This window comes from Mus musculus, chromosome 3, assembly GCF_000001635.26.
Source record: "Mus musculus strain C57BL/6J chromosome 3, GRCm38.p6 C57BL/6J".
Classification (NCBI taxonomy): Eukaryota; Metazoa; Chordata; class Mammalia; order Rodentia; family Muridae; genus Mus; species Mus musculus.
The window spans coordinates 38,469,591-38,493,000 of record NC_000069.6 but is presented as its reverse complement, the minus strand read 5'-3'; the positions used below and the strand labels follow the sequence as shown (position 1 = coordinate 38,493,000).

At 43.9% G+C, this 23,410-nt stretch overlaps 1 protein-coding gene across 3 annotated transcripts in view; it reads left to right on the top strand.

Moving 5' to 3' along the window:
* The first annotated feature begins 8,138 nt into the window (after positions 1–8,138).
* The window catches only part of Ankrd50 (ankyrin repeat domain 50), a 35,604-nt gene continuing 20,332 nt past the window's right edge, over positions 8,139–23,410 (top strand). Inside the window, exons 1-2 of one of the 3 annotated variants that reach the window (XM_006535582.4) lie at positions 8,139–8,330; positions 9,434–10,310. In XM_006535582.4, coding sequence (XP_006535645.1) covers positions 9,799–10,310 — 512 coding nt within the window. In that variant the 5' untranslated portion in view covers positions 8,139–8,330; positions 9,434–9,798. Of the gene's footprint in view, positions 8,331–9,016; positions 10,311–23,410 lie in introns of all 3 variants that reach the window. The other 2 variants (NM_001373894.1, NM_001167883.1) reach the window with 2 other exon arrangements.

Here is a 23,410-nt window from a genome sequence, read left to right as displayed (position 1 = left end):
GGGGAAGGCCTGGGAACATCCTGTGTGGTTTAGGTTCTAGGCCACAGGGATTTTCACTCTGAGCCCTTTTCCTCTTCCATGAAAAGTGGTTTTGTGTCAGCTGAGTGGTTCTGCCAGCCTCAGCTTCCTGCTGGGATGGAAGGTTCGGAGTCTATGCTACATTATAAGCACGGACAATCTCCTGGGGATGACATGTTCTCAATCATATTTGGGGGTCCCTGTGGTTGTTTCCAGGTTTACGTCGTGGAGACACAGAGCTGTGTTCTAAGACAGTTGTGTTCTTTGTGGTTTCTGCTGGGACCAGGAGGGACAGTGGCAAATCTACCTAGGGGTGCATGGGTTTAACTGATATCCTGGAGGCTACATTCAGTCTTCTTGATTCCTTGGGGTTTTTACTCTTTCTGAGGGAAAAAAGGTCAGCCACACATTCAATCTTTGCCTGAGCCCCAGTTCTGAAGCTGGGGAATTCCCTCCCATGCCATCAAGTCTCTGATAGCCTTTCACAGTCCTTTCCTGAGCTGCACTCATACTAAAGCAAAGGGCAACAAAGGGACACTTGGCAATCTCCACTGCTCTGCATCCAAACTTACCAAGTCAATGCTTCACATTACACACAGTCACAGGAGCTAAGGTCCCTAAGCCCCCACAAGGAATCAAGAATGTCCCTTCTTCTGGTTCTGATAACGTGGTCTTCCTTAAGGCCTTCACACCCCTTCTCAGGCAATGCTTTTCTTTGTTTTGTTTTGATTAGTTTTGGTTTTGTTGTTTTAGTCTGTGTTTCCAGTAGCCAACATTCTAAGGCTGTAAGTCTTGTCTATTATTCTTTAAAATGTCAGTGGCTTTTGTTCAGCCTCCTCACCCCAGCCCCAGCCAATCCCTCTCATGTATCTGAGAATTTGCTAGGATAGCCTTGTGGTACTGGGTTCTATTGGTTTCCTATGGTGGGCAAACAAGTTAGCTAAGACTCAGCATCTGCTTACATATGATAGCACCTGCCTATCACCCCACAGTTTCAGCCTGACTCAGATAACTCTAGGTTTATGGAGTCCAAATCAAGGTGCTGGCTGTGGGACTCCAGCTTCCGTTTCAGACTCCTTCCTGTGGCTGGGAGATTTTAGTATCCTAAAGATGTTGTCTTCAGGTCCCACTTCCTGTTGGCGGTTAGCCAGGCGTCCTGCCCAGCTCCCTGGGTCATTGTCCCATCCTTGCCTGTGCCCATTGCTGTTTCCAAGCCAGCAGAGGTGCATTAAACCCTCCTGCTGCCAGGCACTGTGTACTCAGAATACTACCAAGAGACTTCCTGAAACCCGTCACACTTCTGGGATTGAAACTGGCGTGTTTCATTTGTATGCAGTATCCTCTTTATGGGCACTCCTTCTGGTAACTCCTGTGTTGACTAATTGTCATCCATTTGACACAACTGGGAAGAGGGAACTCAACAAAAGAACTGTTTCCATCAGCCTGGCCCTTGGCCATAACTGTACGACATTTCTTGATTGCTAATTGATACACAAGGGCCCAGCCCATGTGTGGGCAGTACCATTCCCAGGCGGTGGACCTGGGCTGTATAAGGAAATTAACAGAGGGCCAGAGAGAGCCATTGGTTGCTCTTCTAGAGGACCCAGGTTCAGTTCTCAGCACCCACAGTCCCAGGAGATCTGATGTCTTCTGCTGGCTTCCTATTGGAGCCCTGCCTGTATGTGGTGTACAGACATACATGCAGGCAGACAGTCATATAATTTTTAAAAAACGATTCAATTAAAGAGATGGAGAGAGAACTGAACAAAACCAGGAAGTAAGCAAGTAAGTAGCATTCCTTCATGGTTTCTGCTTCAGTTTCTGACTTCAGGTTGCCCTGGCTTCCTTTCAAGATGGACTATAAGATGTAAGCCAGATAAACCCTTCTCTCTCTCAGCTGCTTTTGGTCAGTGTTTACCACAGCATCATAAAGCAAATTAGGGCAGTTCCCTGCAATGAACTTTTGGTTTCTGCCTTGTCCTCAGGGCACACTTTGATTGCAGTGTTTTCTTGCAGCTCTGGCTTGCCTTATCAAGTGGTAGCACCTTGTTCTTCTGGACATTCAGGAACTGTGTGAGTTTCTAGTCTGTGCTGTGTGGACACACGCACACAAAGCACAGCTTGTATCTTATCAATCACAGAAAAGTGCCAGTTGCTTGTATGTGCATGTGACTTTTCTAAGATCTTCCGGAAACAAATAATGAATGCATAGAAGAATATAAGGGATAAAATAGTCTCCATTTATTTTACTTGAAACTCAGCCAAATTAAACTAGCATGCGTTATAATACATGCTCACAGTACCAAGATCATATCAAATAACAAACTTATCTGGGGAAGATACAGCCAGTGCCAACTATTATGTCATATAGTAAATTACCTTTGAAAAACATTTATCTTAATAGCTTTCGGTACATATTAATTTTTAACACTATAAATTAAGTAAAAATTTGACTTTCTTGTTTGATGGAATATTCCAACCAGTACTCAAAGTTTAAAAATTAGTTGATTTTAACTTTCTTAGTTTAAAATAATTTAATCTTCAAAAGTGCCAAATTTATGAACTAAGACCTACATTCTGGAATTAGCTGAGGATACATGGCTATTTTGTTGGGTGTTGATTTGTAGAACACAGAGCATGTGTTCAGCTCATGCTCTCCATGTGTACAGCTCAAAATCCCAATCAGGCAGTACTTGCCACCCACAGTGGGCACCCCTTCCCATCCCAATTAACATAACCAATCCCCCACAGTTGCTCTCAGAGGCACACCTCCCAGCTCACTCTCCTGTACAATGACTGGAAACTTGTTAAAGATGCTTTTGACGGTTATTTTGTGTAGCAACAAGAAAACTAACTAACAATGTAAATGCAAAATTCATTCGTTTCATACACATATTATACTCATGGCTGGATGTGATTCTATCCCATCTTCTCAGCAATGCTGAACTGGGACTGGGACCCAGCCTGTGAAGGCACAAGCGGAGGTTCCCACTTGTGAAGAGATTTCAGCACTTTTCCTGTTTGGAACATTTCTATCCCAGATTCTGAGTTATTACGTTCAACCTGTGTTTGTGGATCGCTCTGTGACTTCTCTTATCACTCAGCAGGGTACAGTTCTGACACTATGGTCATTTTGTTAGCCCTGAAGTTCCCGGGGCTTCACAGGCTCAGTTGAACAATCCTGGCGCTGGACACAGTGTAGTTCACAGTGCTGGAGGTTGTAATATTGGGACATGAGTATTTCCTGGGATGTTGAGCTGGCTGGGACTGTCCTTGCTGGCCCCTGAAGGGTTGATTGCTCTGCATAGCCTCTCAGATTAGGTAATGACTTTCTTCATGATGATTCTTAAATGTGAGCCTTCCTAGGCAGGAAATCCAGGCCTGGAGCTGGTATACTTTCATGTCTGTCACATTCTAATGTGGCCACAGGATACATAGAGAAGACTGTCTAAAGATACCCACTGCAGGGGCAGGGTGCATCTTGACAGCTACCTAGGAGACACAGGTAGCTGGGGTTGGGGCAGGGGATTACCATTTTTGCCTCCCCTTTGAAGAATGAGAATCTTTGCACTTGTAGGACATGTTCCATGTTCTGCCATCAAAGCCACTACTGACAGGACAGTTTTACAGCCTTTATGGTCAGGCTCTGCTCTTTAACCAACTCCTTGTTGACTTGGAATTTCAATTACCTTTTTCTGCCAGAAGGATTCTTCACAGCAGGATAAGCTTAGGCGACATTCATTGAAAGTGAAAGGACATTTTAACATCCCCCTAATCAAAAATATAGGCTCCTACTTCGGTTGACTTAAGAAAATTATGAATTACATCTTGGTGGCTAGCAAACAGCCAGCCTAACTTTAAACAAACGGGAACACACTGCCCAGACACTGCAGCAGGGGCAGGCCTCCTGCTGTGTTGCAGGTCTTTTGGATCACGTGGGTCAGCATCATAGAGCACCTCAGTGGGGGCTGTGTAGAACAGGACCTGAAGCACCCACAGGAGCCTTGGAGACCTTAGGAAAATGTCTGCTTTCTTAAGTCTTTTCTTTTTTTAAATCATTATGTAATAGCGTGTGTGTGTGTGTGTGTGTGTGTGTGTGTGTGTGTGTGTGTACACGTAGGTATATATGCATGTTACTGAAGGTGTCTCCGAAGGTAGGATCCTCTTGGAACTGTAGGTTATGAGCCAACCATTGTGGGTGCTGGGAACTGAACCCCAGTTCTCTGCACTCAGCTCTTAACTTCAGAGCCCTCTCTCCAGCCCTGGAGGAGAATGTCCTACCAGATTTGTGACTCTCACAGATGCTAGCTTCAGTTTATTTACCCGGGTGCTTTCTAGCAAGTCATGTTGGTCTTCCTTGTGAAGGCAAGCTACCACCTGAAGTTCTCAGTGTGGCTCAGCAGATAGCAGTGGCTTTGGAACAAGGAAAAGCGAGCTGTGCTGCTGGGATCACGGACGCCTGAGGACAAGTGATTAAACCGTGTCTTTCATTTCCCTGGGAACGTTCACGTTAACAAATTATATGCAAGCTAATGAAGTGATTAATTTAGCCAGTTTCCTTGCTGTCTCACTGGAGGATGTGGCGCAGACATAATAAAGTTACAGAAGTTTACCTTAACAGATGGCACTTAACATTACTTTCAAATTGGTATAATTCTGTGTGATTATCGCTATGTTTCGCTATGACCATATGGCACCGGCCACATAGGACTCGTGAAGGTCACTTGTTACTAAGCTGCCTTCCAAGGTTCTCAGGTATTTACAATGTGGCTCAGAGGATGCTTGTGCTCAGATGAGACTATTCTGTGAAAGGAAGAGGGTGACTTGGAGGCTGAAGTCAGAAGATCATTAAAGCTGCATGCAAGATCAACGCTTGAAATATTGTTAGAGGACCCTAACTTGAAGTTTAAAAATTCCTTTCTGCCTCTTAGAGGTGGACAAGGGTGAGCTCTAAATTCTCACTACTAAGCCTACTATGGGTGCAACACTAGGGTCTCCTGGCAGTTTATGCCCTGTCTAGCTTTACAATCATCTGCTTAACTGTACTTAGAAGGTCTTTACCCCACTGGCCTAGCATTCTACAAAACACAACTTATCTGGGGTCTCTCCTATCCTTTGAGGGAAAACACATGTACCTCTTATGTCTTACAAGCAAAAGCTACTTTCAGTGTGTTTTCTAGAAGAGGACAGGCAACAAAGTACCTTCAATATGTAAAGTTTATATAGGCACTCCTCTAGAAGGTACTCAGGAAGACAGCAACAACAGGATGTCCCATTATTAAGCTCAGGTCCTTTGAGGCAGTGTTTTACTAAACTGCCCAGACTGGCTTAGAACTCTTAGTAATCCCCTTGTCTCAAGCTCTGGAGTGCTGGAATTCTAGACATGAGTTACCATATTCTTACATGGTAAAATCTTTCCTATGGGCTCCATTTCTGTTAAGTTCACTCGCATAACCTATATGTTCCATGCATATGCAAACAATACCTGTACTAACAGCAACATTAAAAATCATGTGAGATGGGTGTGGCACCTTCTTTTCTTTACTTCTAGCCTCTGCCCTGTTGAGTGGTGTGTGGCATAATCTATGTAGAATTCTTTAAATTTGTGGGGAAGCAGGGAATGCCACTTGGAGTAATTTCTTCCCTAGTCCTTCCACAAGAAAATCACTTTTCTTTCTAGAATGGTGAGCTATCTAAAACATAAAATATAACTTCACAAGAATGGCTTGTGCTCTCTCTTTCTCTCTCTCTCTCTCTTTCACACACACAAACACACACACACACACACACACACACACACACACACACACACACAGAGGCAGCGTGGCTATATACTTGTGAACTTGTTCTATGCTGTGGTCAGCCACTGTCTCCCACACTTAGGACCTGTGCAATGTGTGCCTTCCTGAGATTCAGTGGGAATCAAATGTAAGCTCTTTGGAAAATCTGCAGTAAAGACCATGTCATCTGGCAAGAAAGCACACATGAGGCAGGGTTCTTCAAATCTGTGGCATAATCAGAAGGTGCCCAACTCCTTAAAGCTTGACTTTGTGAATAAGCCCCAGATCTACGCCAGAGCACAGACCGAAGTCCTCTACATTTTCAAAACAGTGTACTTAAACTCTCTAAAATCTCAGCTTCGATGTTTGTGGCCTCTGCCTGCTGAAATGACTGAAATTGGGGCTTAGATAAAAATGGATATTTTTCTCTGCCACAGAAAAGAACAAACATTCTTTATTGTAAGAATATAAATACAAAAGGATCAATTTGAAATTTTATTATGCTTTCTAATACCTTAGTTTGTGGGTGAAATTTTGGGTTGGAAGTGCTGATCCTAACTGGATGAAACTTTATTTTATATATAAATGATTAAAATGGAAGAAATATAACTTTGCAGCATATAAATCTGCTTAAAACATTAATATAAACATAAAATTTAAGTATGAGCTTGTTTTTCAACCATAGTTGTGGAAGAATATAACTGTGAATATGGATAAGAAACAATCTATGAAAATATTTGGAATGAAACATTGTAGTTTTCAAATAAAAAAATTTGAAATGTAGACTTCTTTATTTACCCAGTTTGCTTTGAGCTAAATAGGGACCTCATCTCTAATAGGGAAACAAAAAAAATTCAATAAAACATAAATTAAAAGAACAAATTAGTGTACAAGTGTCAAATATGTTTGAAGGTGTGAATAATTTATGCAACTCTTAAGATTTAAGAACGTTTCATTAACAAAGTAATAATAAGGAAAACTATTTTTAAAATGTCTTTTCTAAGAAAGATGCCAGTTTCTTCTGTTAGAGAAAATATGGCTAAGAAACTAAACACTGTGTGTGAACCAGCAGGCTTGGTGGCACTCAACTTTAATCTCAGCACTCAGTTGGTGAAGGTAGATAGATCTCTAGGAATCTGAGGCCATCTTGGACTACATAGAAAGTCCAGGCCCTCCAGGGCTGTCTCAAAGCAAAACTAATGTATATACCAAAAGTATCTACTAGTATTAATTCTAGTATTTAGGTGATTAATAAATATAAACTTGATAAAATTGTATGTAAGCTCCTGTTAGTTTTTCTATTAGGAGAAACAAAATGACAGGTGAATTGTGAGCTATCTATAAATGAAAAATTAATATTCAAATGGGCCTGAAGATTAATGACAGTTATAGCTTATAGTAGTCTTTCAGCAGGCATGATCCATGCCTTGTAATCCTAGCACTTGAGAAGTAGAGGCAGGAGGATAGCCAAGGTCAAGGCTAGCCTATGCTACATACAAACACTGCCTGTTAAGATCTGTTTCATGTCAACGGGGATGGCCTACTAAACCAGGTTTCTCTACTTTCTGGTCCAGGTCAAAATTATTCCGTCAATTAACTTAGCAAGTAGATTAATGGAAATTATATATACAGAATAAATTAAAACATATATTAAAATCTCTCCACTTACCGACTTGTCCTATGCTGCTAGAGACACAGGCTAAGTAATGACTAACGCAGTTTAAGCAGAAATTAACCCAAATTTAGCTTTATAAAAATCAGTTTCATGAAGCTCTGGAGAATACTCTTCTTCAGGTTCACTTGCAACCTGGACAAGGTGCCAGGTACTACAGGTGTAGGGAGTTAAGCAGATACGAACTAACGCCCCGCCCCTCTGAGTCGCCTTCCTAGAGAAGCACGGAGCCCGATGAAGTTTAGCTTTCTCGGAAAAGCCCAGGGACCATCCGCACAAAGCGGCCACGAAGCCGAGATTGGGGGATAGGACGCCAACCCGCACTGAGTCACCCGCTTCACAGCGACCCGGCTCTATACGGGTGCCGGGGGACAGGGGCGGAGCGGGGCGGGGCCGTGGCGCGTGGGGCCTGAGAGGACTGGCTGGGCAGATGAGGCGGGGCTATGGGCTGGGCGGAGCCTGGAGAACAAAGAACGATTGGGCAGGACCTGCGAGAGGCGAGCCAATAGAGTGGGGGTTAACTGGGAGGGGCGGGGTCTATGCGGGACGTGACCTATAGGAGGGGCGTGGTCCTTGAGAGGCGTGGCCTGCAGGCAGCGGGGCGGTATTGGGCGTGGCCTGTGTGGGGAGGGCCCTGTGTGGGTGGGGTTTGCGCGGAGGGCGGGGCTGTGGCTCCGGCTGAGACAGTCTTTGCGCCGGCGGCGGTGGCGGCTGTGGGGGCTGGGCGGAGCGCCGCTGTGCGGGGCGGCCGGGCTGGCGGCGGCCGGGAGCCGCAGGCGGGTGCGAGGCGGAGCGCACCGGGGGCCGGGACGGCGGAACGGTTGCGGGGATCACGGGAGCGTGGAGCTGGAAGGACTGAGGTAACCGCGGGCAGCAGGCCGGGAGGAGCGGCCTCTGTAGCGGAGCTCGGGCCGGGCGGGTCAGACCCTCTTTGGATTCCCGGGGCTGGAGGCGGCGCCCGCGGCGGGACCTGGGCCGCGCCCTGCTCGCGCCGCACCGGGCAGCACCTCGTTCCGAGCCTTTGTCTGTCAGCTGAGCGGGGGCTGGAGCGGCGGCAGAGAGCACTGGGGAAGCAGGCGTCCTCCTGGGCCTGAGTGGGGACTGCCTGCCCGGGCTCAGCCGGCCTTCTGCGGGAGCAGGTCCGGGGCAACCGCAGCCCCTTGCTTCCCTTAGGGTCTGTAAACTATCAACAAAGAAGCCCCGCCGGACGGGGTGCCTGAGCTGCCTCAGTGGCGCTCTTGCACAGCTAGCTACACTGTGAGGGCTTTCAGGCTGAAATCCAGGGTGCTGCTGTAGGTGGCATAAAGTACCATTTTGTTTCCGTTTCGACAGTGAGGCTTTCAAAATCTGGGTTAATTCTGTTTTAAAAAAAAAAGTGTCTTAGAAGCATACTCATGGAGGAAGAAAAAGGTATAAAAAGGAAAATGGGTTTATTTAAGGGGTAACCATGTACGTAACTTTTTGAAAGTGCTTTCTGGGGTGAGTTGTAACGAGTAGGTTTTAACGTGTTTTGGACTAAAAGACATTTTTATCTGCTTCATTTTAGTTTGGGGAATTTTTGACTACCTGGGCACAGGAACACGGAGGAACCTGAAAACAGGTCTATTAAGAATCTGTCATCTCGAAAAATGTATTTTATGAATGTTTTCCATTAAGAAGGTGTCAACAGAGGTTTGCGATTTTTGCCACATAAGAGACTCTAATTTGAAACAGTTCCCTGGCTGCGGTCAGATGTCTGAAACTGGCAAGAACTAGGCTCTGGGCTCGCAATGCTCATCCTTCAGCGAAAGAGACACAGCGCTACCTACATCCTGTCTAAATGCAATCTCTCTGGTGCCACTTAACGTAATGGATGGCTTTTCTGCATCTCGTTCTCAGATAGAGCACTGAGGCTTGCTTGCAGTGCTGTGGGGGCGTTTTCTACAGATCCATCAAGCACTGGCTATTCTCTTCTGTTTTCCAGATGTGTTTTCTCATTTGTGTACTTGAAGCATCTACCATCACATGAACTCCAGATTGAGCCATAGAGTTCTGTGACCCCAAAAGATACAGGAATGGTGTTGCCCAGCTTCCGGACAAGCCATTTTTACATCCTGCTGGACAATTAAGCAAATACATCCTTTGCTAATTAAGGCTATGGAACCAAATAAAGACGTGCACATTCCTCTGCCAAATGAACTCCGAGACTGTTGAATTTCACGGCAACTGGTCATTCCCAGTTAACTCACAGATAAGTTATGCCCAAATGGATGTGAAACCTGTGGTAATGTATCCAAATCCTAGCCCACACTGAAGATTTAAACGATACAAAACCAAACAAAACCTATTATGACTAATCCTTGGGAAGAGAAAGTCTGCAAAATGGCCCAGACGAGTCTGCTGCAAGGGAAACAGTTTTACTGTCGAGAATGGGTTTTCCACAAACTTCAGCACTGCCTCCAGGAGAAATGGAGCTGCTGTTCGGGTCCAGCCACTGCACAGTCCCTCGTCGGCAACGCTGGGAATAATGCTAGTGCCATCTCTGGAAAGGGGGCCTCCTGGGGCGTGTTGCTGGTAGGAGGGCCTGGCAGTGGGAAGACGGCCCTGTGCACTGAGCTCCTGTGGCCAAGTTCGCCCGCCAGCCTGCAGAGAGGTCTGCATCGCCAGGCTTTGGCTTTCCACTTCTGCAAAGCCCAGGACTCAGACACTTTGTGTGTTGGAGGGTTTATCAGAGGTCTGGTAGCCCAGATCTGCCAAAGTGGACTCCTCCAAGGTTATGAGGACAAGCTAAGAGATCCAGCCGTCCAAAGTCTCCTCGAGCCTGGAGAGTGTGAGAGGAACCCAGCGGAAGCATTTAAAAGGTAACAGTGGGAAGGTAGCCATGCTTGCATTTGTATCCATCCAAGTCTGAGACACCTTGACTACACTATACTACTCAGTCGTTGGACTTAGATCACGGTTTGTCAGTACACATCATTAGTTATACAAAGGAGAACCAAGCTTACGCTTTGTATCATTGTATGTGGCTTAAAAGTGAGGCTTAATTTTGCTGACTTAATAACAATGCTGCTTTCTTCTACAGTGCCTGTAGATGGTATGGGGTATTTGTAATAAGATGCAGCAGTTAGCTGCTGGGACTCTGGGGTGGGATTTCAGCAAGGCTAGCTTTTGTCATAGTAGTATTGATAGTTTCTTTAAATAAGAAGTGTACTTTGTCTAAAACAGAGTCCTTAGGACATTTGCTCATGTTGTGGGATTTATTATCTTATTAACTAATAGAAAAGTTGAGTGACCTATGGTGATATTTATAAAATAGCGAACATTTGAGCTATCTAAGTGCTTTGAGTGATGAAGACAACCCGTTTAAGAATCTCTGTGTAATAGACTGGTGGGTGGAAGTGAGTGTGTTGCTTTTGAAAATGCTTTCAGATGTAAAAATGCATTCCAGGAAATGCCAGTCCTTGGAGATACATTTAGCTTGTCAGTCTCTTCTCATTTAGAAGTTGGCATATTGTCCTCTCTGCCTCACTTCTGCTTGAGTCTCTCATCACCCTGTGTACCTGTTTCTCCACACTGCCTAGTTCCTCCAGAGCCAGGTGTGTGTTCGGTTCTCTGCGCTCTGGTGCCGGAGACGTTTGTGTGTCTGGAGGAGGGATTTGCAAAGTCTCTCCCGAACCAATGTTTGTTTTTATGTCCTGAAATCTAAAACTTGTCCAGGTGATACTGAAAGTATTTAATAATGATAGTAAACATTGTGGGGGTTGCTGTGATGTGTGTTACAAATATTAAGCCATGTAATTTTCTTACAGATTCTGTGATGTGGGAACCTTTATTCTATTTTCTTGACAAGGAAACAGAGAGACAGCAGAAGGGAATTATCTAAGGTTATATAGGTTGCAAAGTTACATACTGATATTTTATATCTACATATATATATTTATATATGATATTTACATATACTTATATGATATAGATGTATACATATACATACAAATATATGTGTATCTACCTTAAATACACACAGATAGATAGATAGATAATTGTAACTAGAGTTTGAGGAATTTGATGAGTAACAGTTGTGAGTGGAGAAGTGGAGAGCCTGGAGGTGCTTATGTGTTTAGTACCATATTCAGATGGCCCATAGAGTAACAGGAAGAGTGGAGTTTGAATAGAAAATGCTCCCATAGACTCATGAGTTTAAAAGCTTGATCTGCAGCTGGGCACAGCCCCAGAGGTGGGGCCCAACTAGAGGAAGTGGGTGACTGAGGGAAGGTCTTGAATTTTGTAGCTCCACCCCATTTCCTCTCTCTGCTTTCTGACTGTGGATATAATGTGACCAGATGGTCACCAGTTACTGCAGATGCCTCCAGTTACTGCTGCCATGCCCTTCTCCCCTTAAGTTGCTTCTTGTTAGGTATTTGATCACAGTAATAGAAAGTCGTCAGTACAGGGAATGTGACCAGGAGGGTAGTGACTGAGAGGTGTGCTGTTATTCTGGACCTTTAAATGAGTATAAACGCAGTCCAGTAAGACACTGGACAAGTCTTCTGTTAGCCATCAGATTCAGGGCTACTGCCTGGAAACTGCTGAGGAAATCAGGACAAGCCTGGGACACAGACTCAGCCAGGTTGTAGGTTTGGTGGAGGGCATCCTATGTGGATGCTTTGCATGATCGGTGCTGTCACCTGAAGCACTGCAATAGGGGCTGTACATAAACACCCCTCTCCACTTACTGCCTTTTCTGAAGGGAACTATTAATGATTAAGGAGCCAGGAGTAATTTGTTTTAAGTAATTCCATAAGCTATTTGAGTGACGTCATAAACAATCACTTCTAGAATCTAGAGCCTGCTACTTAGGTGTTCAAACTCTTGTTGGGAAACTGTATGTATTCTCATCCCAAACAACTCTTTCTTCATAATAACATTAATTTTCCTGAAAACATTCAGGGCATTTTCTCTCATTTAGACATCGGTCTGTAACTATTTTTCTGCCTGTTTGGAAGTTTTTAACTAATTGAAGGGATGGAAGCCAAGTTAGGGCCTTGGATGAAAACCACACTGCCCTTCTGATTGACAGGGGTGCCAGTCCCTTGGTGGTGCCACCTATACTTCCTGTGTGTCTGCTTGCTTGACTTTCTCCCCAGTCATCTAACAAGAAGTAACCCCTGAGCTCCTCCATCTTGGGTCTCCCACCCTTTAGATCTGTAAGCCCAGTATCCATGGTTTATATGCTTCCCACTCTGGTATTTTGCTACATCAGTACAAAGTGGACTTAAGACAACCCACTTTAAGTGAACTCTTTAGAAAAATGTATCGGAACGTGTGTTAGATTTGGACATGAATAGACACCATTCAACAGGTCACCCAGGTGAGGACTGTTGTTTCTAAGCAGTTACTTTATTTGGGGAGAGTTAAAAGTAGATAATTAAGGGGTGTGCCCTATTTAGGGTTACTAGTTAGGATTTCTGTGATGATACACCATGACCAAAGGCAACTTGAGGAGGAAAGCATTTATCTTCTTATGCTTTCATATCACTATTTATCAAAGGAAGTCAGGATAGGAACTCAAACAGGGCAGGAACCTGAGGCAGGGGCTGCTGCAGAGACCACGGAGGAGTGCTGCTTCCTGGCTTGCTCCTCACTCATGGCTTGCTCATCTGCTTTCTTATACAGCCCAGGACCACCAGCCCAGGGATGGCACCACCTGCAATGGCCTGGGCCCTCCCCATCCATCATTAATTAAGAAAATGTACTACACGCTTGCCTACAGCCATCTTATGGAAGGATTTTTTTCAGCTGAGGTTCCCTCCTCTCAAATGACTAGCTTGTGTCAGGTTGACATAAGACTAGCCAGCATGGTGTAGAAATAGATAATTGATGAAGAGTTAATTGAAACAGAAATGTAAGCCTAGAGAAGTAGAATTATCCTTTTTCTTTTTGATAAAATCAAAGCCAGGTTTTGTAACCTTGCTTAACATATAAATCTTGGTAATATCAGTGCCTTCGTGAATTCACAGGAAGCAGGGCAGCAATCTACACTTAATGAAGAAAAAAAGTCTTAGCTGGAGAACTGGTTGAGGAGAGACTCAGTCGTGAGCTTTTTCATCTACTTGACTTTTGCCTCTCAGTTTTACTTTTTATCTTTTTCCTTGTATTCTACTCTTTGCCCTTGACTAAACTGTGCAGTACTGCTGCTTAAATCTTACATGAGATGATGTATGGCTAATTTTATTGCAGTGACTTTTGATCACATGGCAATGCCTTTCCCCTCAAACATGGCATGCTGTGTCTCAGATGTAGTGGTTTAAAGTACCCTTCTCATTCATTCGTTCACTCATTCATTCATTCATTCATTCAGAAGCAGACTGTGAGAGCTGGGTTGAGTTGAGTTAGAGATAAAACAGTATGTGGTGCAGTTGCAGTCCTGCCTTCAAAGAGACTAGATTCTAATCCCCATTACGGTTGGAAAACTGTGACAGTGTTCATGTGGCACACTGTGGCTCATAGAATTATTTCACTTATTGAAGAGACAGAGAAACGTGATTGCTTGTTTCTTTTTATTTTACTTAGTTTGCAGTTAATTGTATATATTTACATTTTTTCTTTAAGTCTATTTTTGTGTTACTCAAAGGAAACTAAGATTATTACTGCTTTCATTTTTATTTGTGCTGAGAACGGATGACTGATTTCTTTCATTCTGTTCTTCGACCCTAGGTTTTCAGTACAAAGCTGTGTGCTTGCCTTCAACATGGCTTCTTCTCTAGTGTTTAAACAAGTAAATCAGTGCTTCCTGTCAGTTCTGTAACCGTGAGCACATCTCAGTTACTTCTGACCAAATGGTAACTATCTCTGTAGGAAGTAAGGCCTGGGGGTGGGAGGTGGGCAGTGCTTCAGGTCTCCTGTGTGCTTTAGAAGTAGGCCAGAAGCTGTCATTTCACTAGGCTACAAACTCCCAGCTAGGCCTTCAGGGTCTCTTAGATTTAGGTGGACACAGAGCTCAGAAGCCCTCATCTCTATCCCTGCCTTTATTTCTGGATGGCACTCTGCAGGTGTCCCTTTCTTTCCCTCTGGTATCTCAGATTAAGTGTAAGTGGATTAGAATTGTGAAGAAATATTGAAGATGGATGAATGGCTGTAGGTACTTAGAATTTACATGGAGGGCTATGGACTTGCAAACGAAGATCTCAAGCTGAGAGATCAGTTCCTACCCCCAGCCAACAGAACAGGAGTCCTAGCGGGTCTGCATCTTCCTGGTGCTTTCATCTGTCACCTCCAGCTTCTTACCTGGGATCTCCTAACTCATTCAGGCATCCTTTGTTCCCCTCTCTCTTCCCCATCTCCATGACATCATTCATGCCTGAGGAACTTTTCCTGCCTACTGTAGTGCTTAGTTAGCACTTTGCATGATGTCAACAGCTGCTAAGTAATTATCATTTAATGAATGCAGAATGCTGCTTGCCTATCTAAAATATTCCCTAACATAACTGAAAGGCTGAAGCCTTTGAATGAGTAAGAAAAATGAAATGTTTTATTGTTAAGACTGATTCTAAATGCAGAACAGACTAGTGTAGTGATTTTTAATTTATTAACCTGCTGTGCAAATTGGCATTAATCCAGATAATTTGGTGGCAAGATACCGGCCTCCCATCTCTTCAACAGAGGGCTCAGAGCAGAAGGCCCACTCTCTTGTTCTCTTGTGTGTGCTCATGGCAAAATATTCTTTTTCCATCACTTGTCTTTTATAACTTATACTGTGTAGGATAATTGCCATTTTCATCTTCTTTTAAAAGTATTTTGAAAATTAAAAATATGTGCATGTTTATATATATGCATCAGAACAAGTCGTGAGGTCTCTGGGAGCTATAGCAGTAGGCGGTTATGAGCCACTAGATGTGAGTGTTGGGAATCGAACTCGGGTCCTCTGCATGAATAGTCCTTTTTCTTAACAGCTGGCTACACCACCTTTCTATCCTCTTCATATTCCATTCTCAAGTATCTTTAAACTGAAGATCCCTGTTAAGATGTCTTTTTGTTCACTGTTGAAACACAGCAAAACCATAATTTCATTCACAAAACTTTGCAGGTGTCTTTCAGGCCAAGGCCATTTTCACCTTTTGCTCTATCATTTAAACTATTTGTGTATGTGTGTTGTGTTTATTTACTTATAAAAGCATATTGAGTTATATATAGCATATGTTTGTTAGTGGCTGTGTGCACATGAGGTGTCCACAGAGGTCAGAAGAGGGAATTGGATCCTCTAGAGCTGGAGCGACAACTGAATGTGAGCTGCTGTGTGTGGGTGCTGGGAACTGAACTCAGTCGGAAGATCAGTGAGCATCCTTATTCCTGAGCCATTTCCGCAGCCCCCCGATCATCTTCCTCTAGGACAGCTCTCCATTCTTTGGAGCCTTCCACTTCCTTTCAGGTTTATCCTCTTGCTCCAAGCTGGACCCTGAGTGCTGAGTGCCTGCAGTGCTCTCTGTATGCGTTACATGCTCTGCTTACTTCTCTTCCAAGGTTTCTTTCTTTTTTTTTTTCTTTTAACACTGTGTGTGTGTTTGTGTGAGAGAGACAGAGACAAAGACAGAGACAGAAAGACAGAGAGAGATGCTTTACATATATACATATATATATATATATATATATATATATATATATATATATACACACACACACATTTAATAAATAAATTAAAAAAAACCCAACAAATAATAAATGCAAAAAACAAAACAAACAAACAAACAAAATGCACAACAACAAGTGTTGCAGATGCCATCCAGAGATATCTAAGTTGATACATGCCAAGGAATGAAGTAGGAAAGCAGGTGAAGACTTTGTTTTCCAAAATTAAGCTGCCATGTTTCTATAAGAGCAGAAGGCTTTGTCTGTGGAGGTGAAGCAAGGTGATTTATAATGCAAGCCATTAATCCAAGCTGAAGGTTTCAGGCCTTGGACTTAACTGTGCACAGTGTAGAGTTTCCATGTCCCATGTTCAGAGCCAAGGCTTTCTTGAAGCCCTGTGACACAGCACAGGCGTGCTGCCAGACATACCCTGGATTTAGTCTAAATTTTATGGTGAGCTAATTTGGGGTTATTGTATATTCAGAAATCAAAGTTATGTTATAAAAGTTATGGAACCCCATATGGAGTTGCAATCCACAATTGAAGCAACTGAGTTCTAGAGCCATGTCTGTCTTCGGTTTTCTCAGGATTGAGGCCTGTGCCATGGTAGCAGATGTGGTCTGAACAGGGCTTCAGTTCGGCTTTTTCTCTGGTGCTTCTTGACATCACCATGGTAACAGAACTGTGGTGCAAATGTGCTCTAGTTGCCCTGATGGCCCAGAGATGATGGCAGTTAAGGAGAGACAGGATCCCAACTGTAACCTGACCCCACGCCTGGAGTAGATAAAATATACATATAGACACAGGAGAGAGTGTACATAATTGTGATGGGAAGGTATAGACCATAATTATGAAAATAACTGCAAGGCTAAGAAGAAAGGAGTATTTCAAATGGAAGTCATTGTTTGCATTAGAGATCTGGGGCTCACGGAGTAGTCAGTGTCACTCATCCATTCACCAGTCTGTCAGCAACTTGTTCTACCTTCAAGATGAAGCCAACACCTCCTGTGTCCACTTCCCACCATAGCTAAATTCTATGTTGCCAGAATTACAGCAGCCTCCCTGGACCATCCGAGATGGAGTCAGGTCATATTACTTCCTCACTTAGACACGCCAGCCGCTCCTAACACCAGTAGAGGAAAACCCGAGCACTCCTGGGTCTCCTGCTGGCCATGGCCTTTGACCTTGCCCTGTAATACTTTGACCCTCTTCCTTGCTTTTGAGTCACAGTGTCTTTATCCGATTAGATTATGTTACAGCCAACACATTTTTCATGACTGTTCCTCCTGGAATCACTTCTTTGTAACTTTACCTCCTCAGAACCTTCCGAAGCCTTCCTCCTCAGACCTTGTCCTGTTTTCCTGCAGTGCCAGTGCTCATGCTTAGGGTGTAGCACCAGGTAGCCCCCTCCCCCCATGCCCACCGAGATAGATATGCCTCCTCCCTCAGCTGGCCCCACACCCCACCACCCCACTCTGCTCTTTAGTCCTTAATGATCACGTGAGATTGGGAGTTATTCTGTCTAATTTTAACTTTGACTTTCTCACTACTTTTTTGAGGGAGTATAGTATGTGGTTGCTAAGGTTAGAATATAATAAGAGCCAACCACTATTAAACTAGTAGCCAACTACTTGTTTTAATATAAGACATTCTAATTTTGGCCAAGTCGATATAATTTTTATTGTTTAAACCACATTCAATTCTGAAATACTTCATTTTTGTGTGAGAAACAGTTTACACCTATAACTATATGTATTATAGAGTTGTTAATAATCAAATCTCTTTTATACCATCCCCCTGCTATAGCCAGAATATTCCCATATTCTGGGGGGATGAAAGTGAGAACAGCTAAGGACTCCCTGTTACTCTCTGAGAGGTACAAGGCCTGAGATGTCTGGGATCTTATAGAGGGACAATATGGATTATGGTGTACAACCAGAATCATTAAGCAATATCTTAGTGTGTATGAGTGTGTGTGTTTCTAAAGATTTATTTTACTTTTCATGCATATGTATTTGTGTCCGTGTCAGCATATGCCACATGAGTGTAGACATTGAAAGAGACTAGAAGAGGGAGTAAGATCTGTTGGAGCTGGAATTGCACTGTGAGCCAGTTGATGTGGGTGCTGGGAACTAATATATACAGTCTTAGCTAGTGCAGTGTTGCTGAGGCAGCTGTTGTATTTTGGTTCATTCATTTCTTTGAATTCATATTGGGTGGGAGGAACACACCAGGTCCTGTCCTAGGGCATGCAGTTAGCAGATGTGGCAAATATTCTCTTTATTGGCTTATTTTTGCTAGCTAGCAGAGGTGATTAGTGAAGAAATTAAGACAATAGGTAACAGTGTTTAATAGAAAACCAATGCAAGGTAAGAGCTAGGGCTGGGAGAATGGAGGGTTGCTCTATCATATATGGCTACTTAGGATGTTTAGAAGGAAATTTGACCGGAGCTTCAGACCCAACAGATACCAAGTACAAGGTCATAGCCTCAGTAGGAGTCGGTTTAATGTCTAGGAACACAGAGACTGCAGAATTGAGAATAAAGGACTATTTCTTTTGCAAGAGTCACAGGGGCAGACAGTGGGAGACAGAAACAGCTAGGACCCTGAGAGACTTTTAGATAGTTGCAAGGACATTAGGTTTGTTTGTATGGTTTTGTTTTGTTTTGTTTTTGAGAAGATTGAAAGTCATGGAAGCTCTTTAGACAAAAATAATCTGACTTAAGGTTTTCTAAGGTCACACTGACTTGTGTCCTGAGAAGAGGGTAGATGAGCTAAGACAAGGAAGGCAGTAGGTGGCCAGTGGGGCCATCCGTGTGCAGGTGCTGGTGCTTAGACTTGGGAGAACGGAGAGCCCAGCAGACATGTATTCTGAGTTTGGTTTCAGATTGACCTGAGAGCTTGTTGGATGTGAGTAATGACAGAAATAAAGCAAGATCTGCCTCTTGGGATCTTGGATTGGAAGCTGGCAGGCTGGAATTTTGAGTTACTGCAAAATAGAGGCTGAAGGGAGGAGCCCAGTGAGGGCTGGAAGCTGGAGGGTGCAGTTCTGAAAAAGCTGAACTCCAGCATCTAAGCACAGAAGTGAGCAAGCAGTTCAGATTTGGCCAAAGCTTGCCTGGGATGTTGCTGGCTTCTAAGGCCACTAATGAGCAGGCAGAGTAATAACATGGGGCTCAGAACTTGATGGGGTTTCTGATTAGGGGTTGTTAAAGCATGAAGAAGGAATTACTGCAACAGGGCGTAGGGCCATGCACAAAGTGTCAGTGGTGAAGTATTCCTGTGAGTTGAGGATCATGTGTGGGAGTGAGTGACAGGTAGATCATCTCCATAGCATGAGAAAGCTCCAGCCACTGGCATTGTGAATGAATGCTAGGGTTAAGTACCCGGGAGACGGAAGCCTTTCTGCAATGCAGGGCTGACATCTAGCAGAATGCTGGAGAAGCTTTGAGCTCATGGACTGCTTGCAGATGGCAGAGAAGAAGGGTGAAAGGAGTACTAAAGAGGAGATATGCTGTCTGATTCGTGGGAGATTGGTGGAGTGTTGGGAATTGTTGTTGAGTAGGTGCAGTTGGTGGAATCTGAAGAAAAGACACAGACGAGCAGAGGGAACATTTCCAGCTAGGGTGTGAATCTGTCCCCCATGGCCGTGGTTAGAGGAAAACAGTGTTGCTGTGAGGCAGAGTGGGCTAGTGAAGCTGTTGTGTGACACATGCCTGTGCTTATATGGTACTGTGTCAGATGGTATGGAATGGGTCCAGAAGCTAGAATGCTGAAAGTACCTGGGCTATCTATCAGGTCTGTCTATCTATTGTGTCTTGTGCCAGTAGGTTACTACTCCACATTCCTATGTTTTAAACATGTTTTTATTTGTATGTGTATGTATATCTGAAGTCAGGTCTTTAGATCTGGCAGCAAATGCATTTACCCATTGTACTGGCTAGTTTTGTGTCAACTTGACACAGCTGTAGTTATCACAGAGAAAGCAGCTTCAGTTGAGGAAATGCCTCCATGAGATCCAACTGTAAGGCATTTTCTCAATTACTGATCAAGGGGGAAAGGCCCCTTGTGGGTGGGACCATCTCTGGCCTGGTAGTCTTGGGTTCTATAAGAAAGCAAGCTGAGCAAGCTAGCAAAGCATGCCAGTAAGGAACATCCCTCCATGGCCTCTGCATCAGCTCCTGCTTCCTGACCTGCTTGAGTTCCAGTCCTGACTTCCTTTGGTGATGAACAGCAGTGAGGAAGTGTAAGCCGAATAAACCCTTTCCTCCCCAACTTGCTTCTTGGTCATGATGTTTGTGCAGGAATAGAAACCCTGACTAAGACACCCATGAAGCCATCTCGCCAGGTCCATAATAATTACTTTGAAGATTTTATTGAGCTAAAGAGGTGACTCAGCAGTTGAGAGCAATATCTGCTCTTCTAGAGGACCCTGGTTCATTCCTAGCATCCACCTGGCAGCTCACAACCATATGGAATGCTACTTGTAGGGGATCTGACACTTTCCTGGTCTTTCAGGTCCATACATGGTGTATATACATGTACTCGCAAAACATTCATGTACATAAAATGGGGAAAGAGGTGTGTTCTTACTTTTTGATTATGTGTCTGTGTGTCTGAAGTGGACCTTTGCATTTGAAATCAGAAGATGGTTTTGGATTCCCTGAGCGAGAGTTATAGACACCAACGTGGTGATGTGACCTATCCTCTGCAAGAATAGCAAGCACTTTCCAACACTGAGCCATTCCTCCTACCTCATAATAAATTATTTAAGTGTGTGTCCGTGTATTGACATGTCACATGTCACTGACATGTAGGTCATGTGTCAGTTGGATGAGTGTAGCAGTATCCTGATAGTGCCTCTCATCAGTGAAGGCCTTTCCATCCTTGGGCCAGCAATGCTTTGGGACTCAGCTGCTCTGGGTTTCTTTGCGATCTTTGCCAAACCCCTCATGCACTTGTCTTCTTTAGTATATTCTGTCTCACTTTTGACCTGGTCCTGGAGGAATCTCAGCTCCTTGAGGCTCAGAGGTTCTGCTCTTCCTCAGTGATGCTTAGATTAGCTCTTGTAGCCTGCCCTTTCCAGCCTCAGATTCCTCCAGCTCTCTTGAGTGTTGTTTGTGTTGAAAGTAAGCAGAGTTCTCTTTCCAGCATGTGGACTGAGCTTTCCAACTGGCCTGCAGACACACTTGGCCTACTTTCTTCAGCCCTTTAAACACCATCCAGAACTTAGCAAACACACCTTGGGGAAAACTAATCTTGTGTGCTGAACTCTTCAGATTTGCACTTTGCTCCTTAAACCAGACTGGACTGACCTTTACCAGCCCTGTGGGTTTGATTCCTAGCAGAGTTTCTTGGTGAGCCAAGCAGGTTTTTAGCCTGTGTCTGTAAACAACAATATAAGTTTTCTAAGTCATTGGGTGGTGTTGTAAATGACTTCTCTTTAGACATCAGTACTAGGTCTGGTCTCAAATGGCCACTCTCTGGCCATCCTGCATAACCTTTATACCCATCTTCTGTTTGGATCCCCAGACTCTCCATTCTGTTTGCTGGCTCCCCAGGTCTTGCCATCTTAATCCTCAGTGTTCGAATGAGAGTAGCAATTTGAAAGTTAAAGTCACTACCCCAAGTTGGTATCATGTTTTCTCTGTTCAGCATTGAAACAGAGGGGTTTACATTCAGTTCCTGGCTTCGTGAAACTAGCTTTGCTCTCTGCAGGTCCAGCGAGTCTCTGGCTGTCACTGCATACCTGGAGAGGTTGGGCTCTATTCACTCAGAGATGAGCTTCTGATGCTTGTGTGTCTTTTTACCTGCTGTATGTTCTTTATGCTTTCATATTCCATATTTACCTTGGTTAAGATTTCAGAAACCGGTCTGACCTTGCTTTAGTTATCAGCTGGTTGTTGTTACTGTTGGTTCAGTGAATGAATAGATAGTATTTAATCCTCAACCGATTTGAAATAGCAGCTACCACTATCATCTTCTTTCCCCTCTTACAAATGCCTGAATTTATTGGATGGGTGATTTTCTTTCTAAGAAAAGAAAACACAATCAAAGTTTGTTGCCCCAAGAAAAGACAAGATGAAAATTATTGGTAATTTTATTTTCTGTAAATAAATAAATAAATAAATAAATAAATAAAACCTCTCAGATAACAATATTTTTATTAAAGTCTGGATTTTTTTAAAGAATTGAATAATTTATTAGCAAAATGACTGGCAGATATGTCAGTATGTAGTCCAAGATCATTTAGAACATGCTAGATCTAGCATTACTTGCTACATAAATGACCTTCCCACATGTTAGGCTGGGGAGCTCCACCATTGAGCTAACCCCTTAGCTCTTATATGGATAATCCTCGGACACTGCCGTTTGCAGGGAGGAGATAGACTTGAGACTCTAGGATTGGAAGTGTGTGGTCTCACACTCTGTAAGTGACAACATCATAGTGACAAACCCATGCCAAAACCAGTTCAAAAACAAAGGCTGGTTAGGCTCACAGGCTTCGAAGTTCTAGTCACTGAGCGAGGGAGCCAGTGACCAGAGGGTCTCTGTTGTGAGTGGTGCTATCCAGCAGTGGTGGAGCATGTTCAAAGCACAGGCGCCGTCCTTATGACTGAGTATTGAAAGAGAAGGCAAGGCCAGCGTCCCAGTGACTTCTTTAAGGGCATGCCCTGGTGACCCGAAAACCTTTAGCCCTGGAATTTAGTGTCTTGTGTGGACTTTGAGTGTTAAATACTTGAGGATCTTGGTTCTTTATGCTCCCCTGGAATCATAACAGCTTAGTTTTAGTGCCTATCATGCAAATCACTCACCATGACCATGTGTGAAGCTAGTGGACTCTCTCATGGCCTGTCCTCATTTTCCTCTTTGCCACTGTGCACTCCAGACTTCAAACTTCTGAGGATTCTCCTAACTCCAAGTCCAGGTTTTCTTTAGAAGTTTTGTGTTTCGAGGTACACACTTCACATGGGCAACAAGTACTGTACCCACTGAGCCATCCCCTTCAGCCCTATAATTCAGAGTTTTCGATCACACATTTTTAAGCAGAAATGTGACAACCTGCCTGTAAAACCTCAGTCATGGGCCACTCATCACTGAAGCAGTGCTTTGCTGAAGCCCAGAGAAAGAAAGGCTCAGGTGCGAGTGTTTAGAGAGGTGTACATATCCACAGGGTGAGGCCATCAGGGGCAGATGCATTCATGTTCTGTATCCCTAGGAACTCTCTGGCTCCTCCTGCTCATTTTTGCTCATCAGAGTCTTGAGCCTGAAGAGAGTTCTGTATTTACGGAGTAGAATCCAGTAATACTATTATGGAGGAAGCAGAGTTAATACTGAG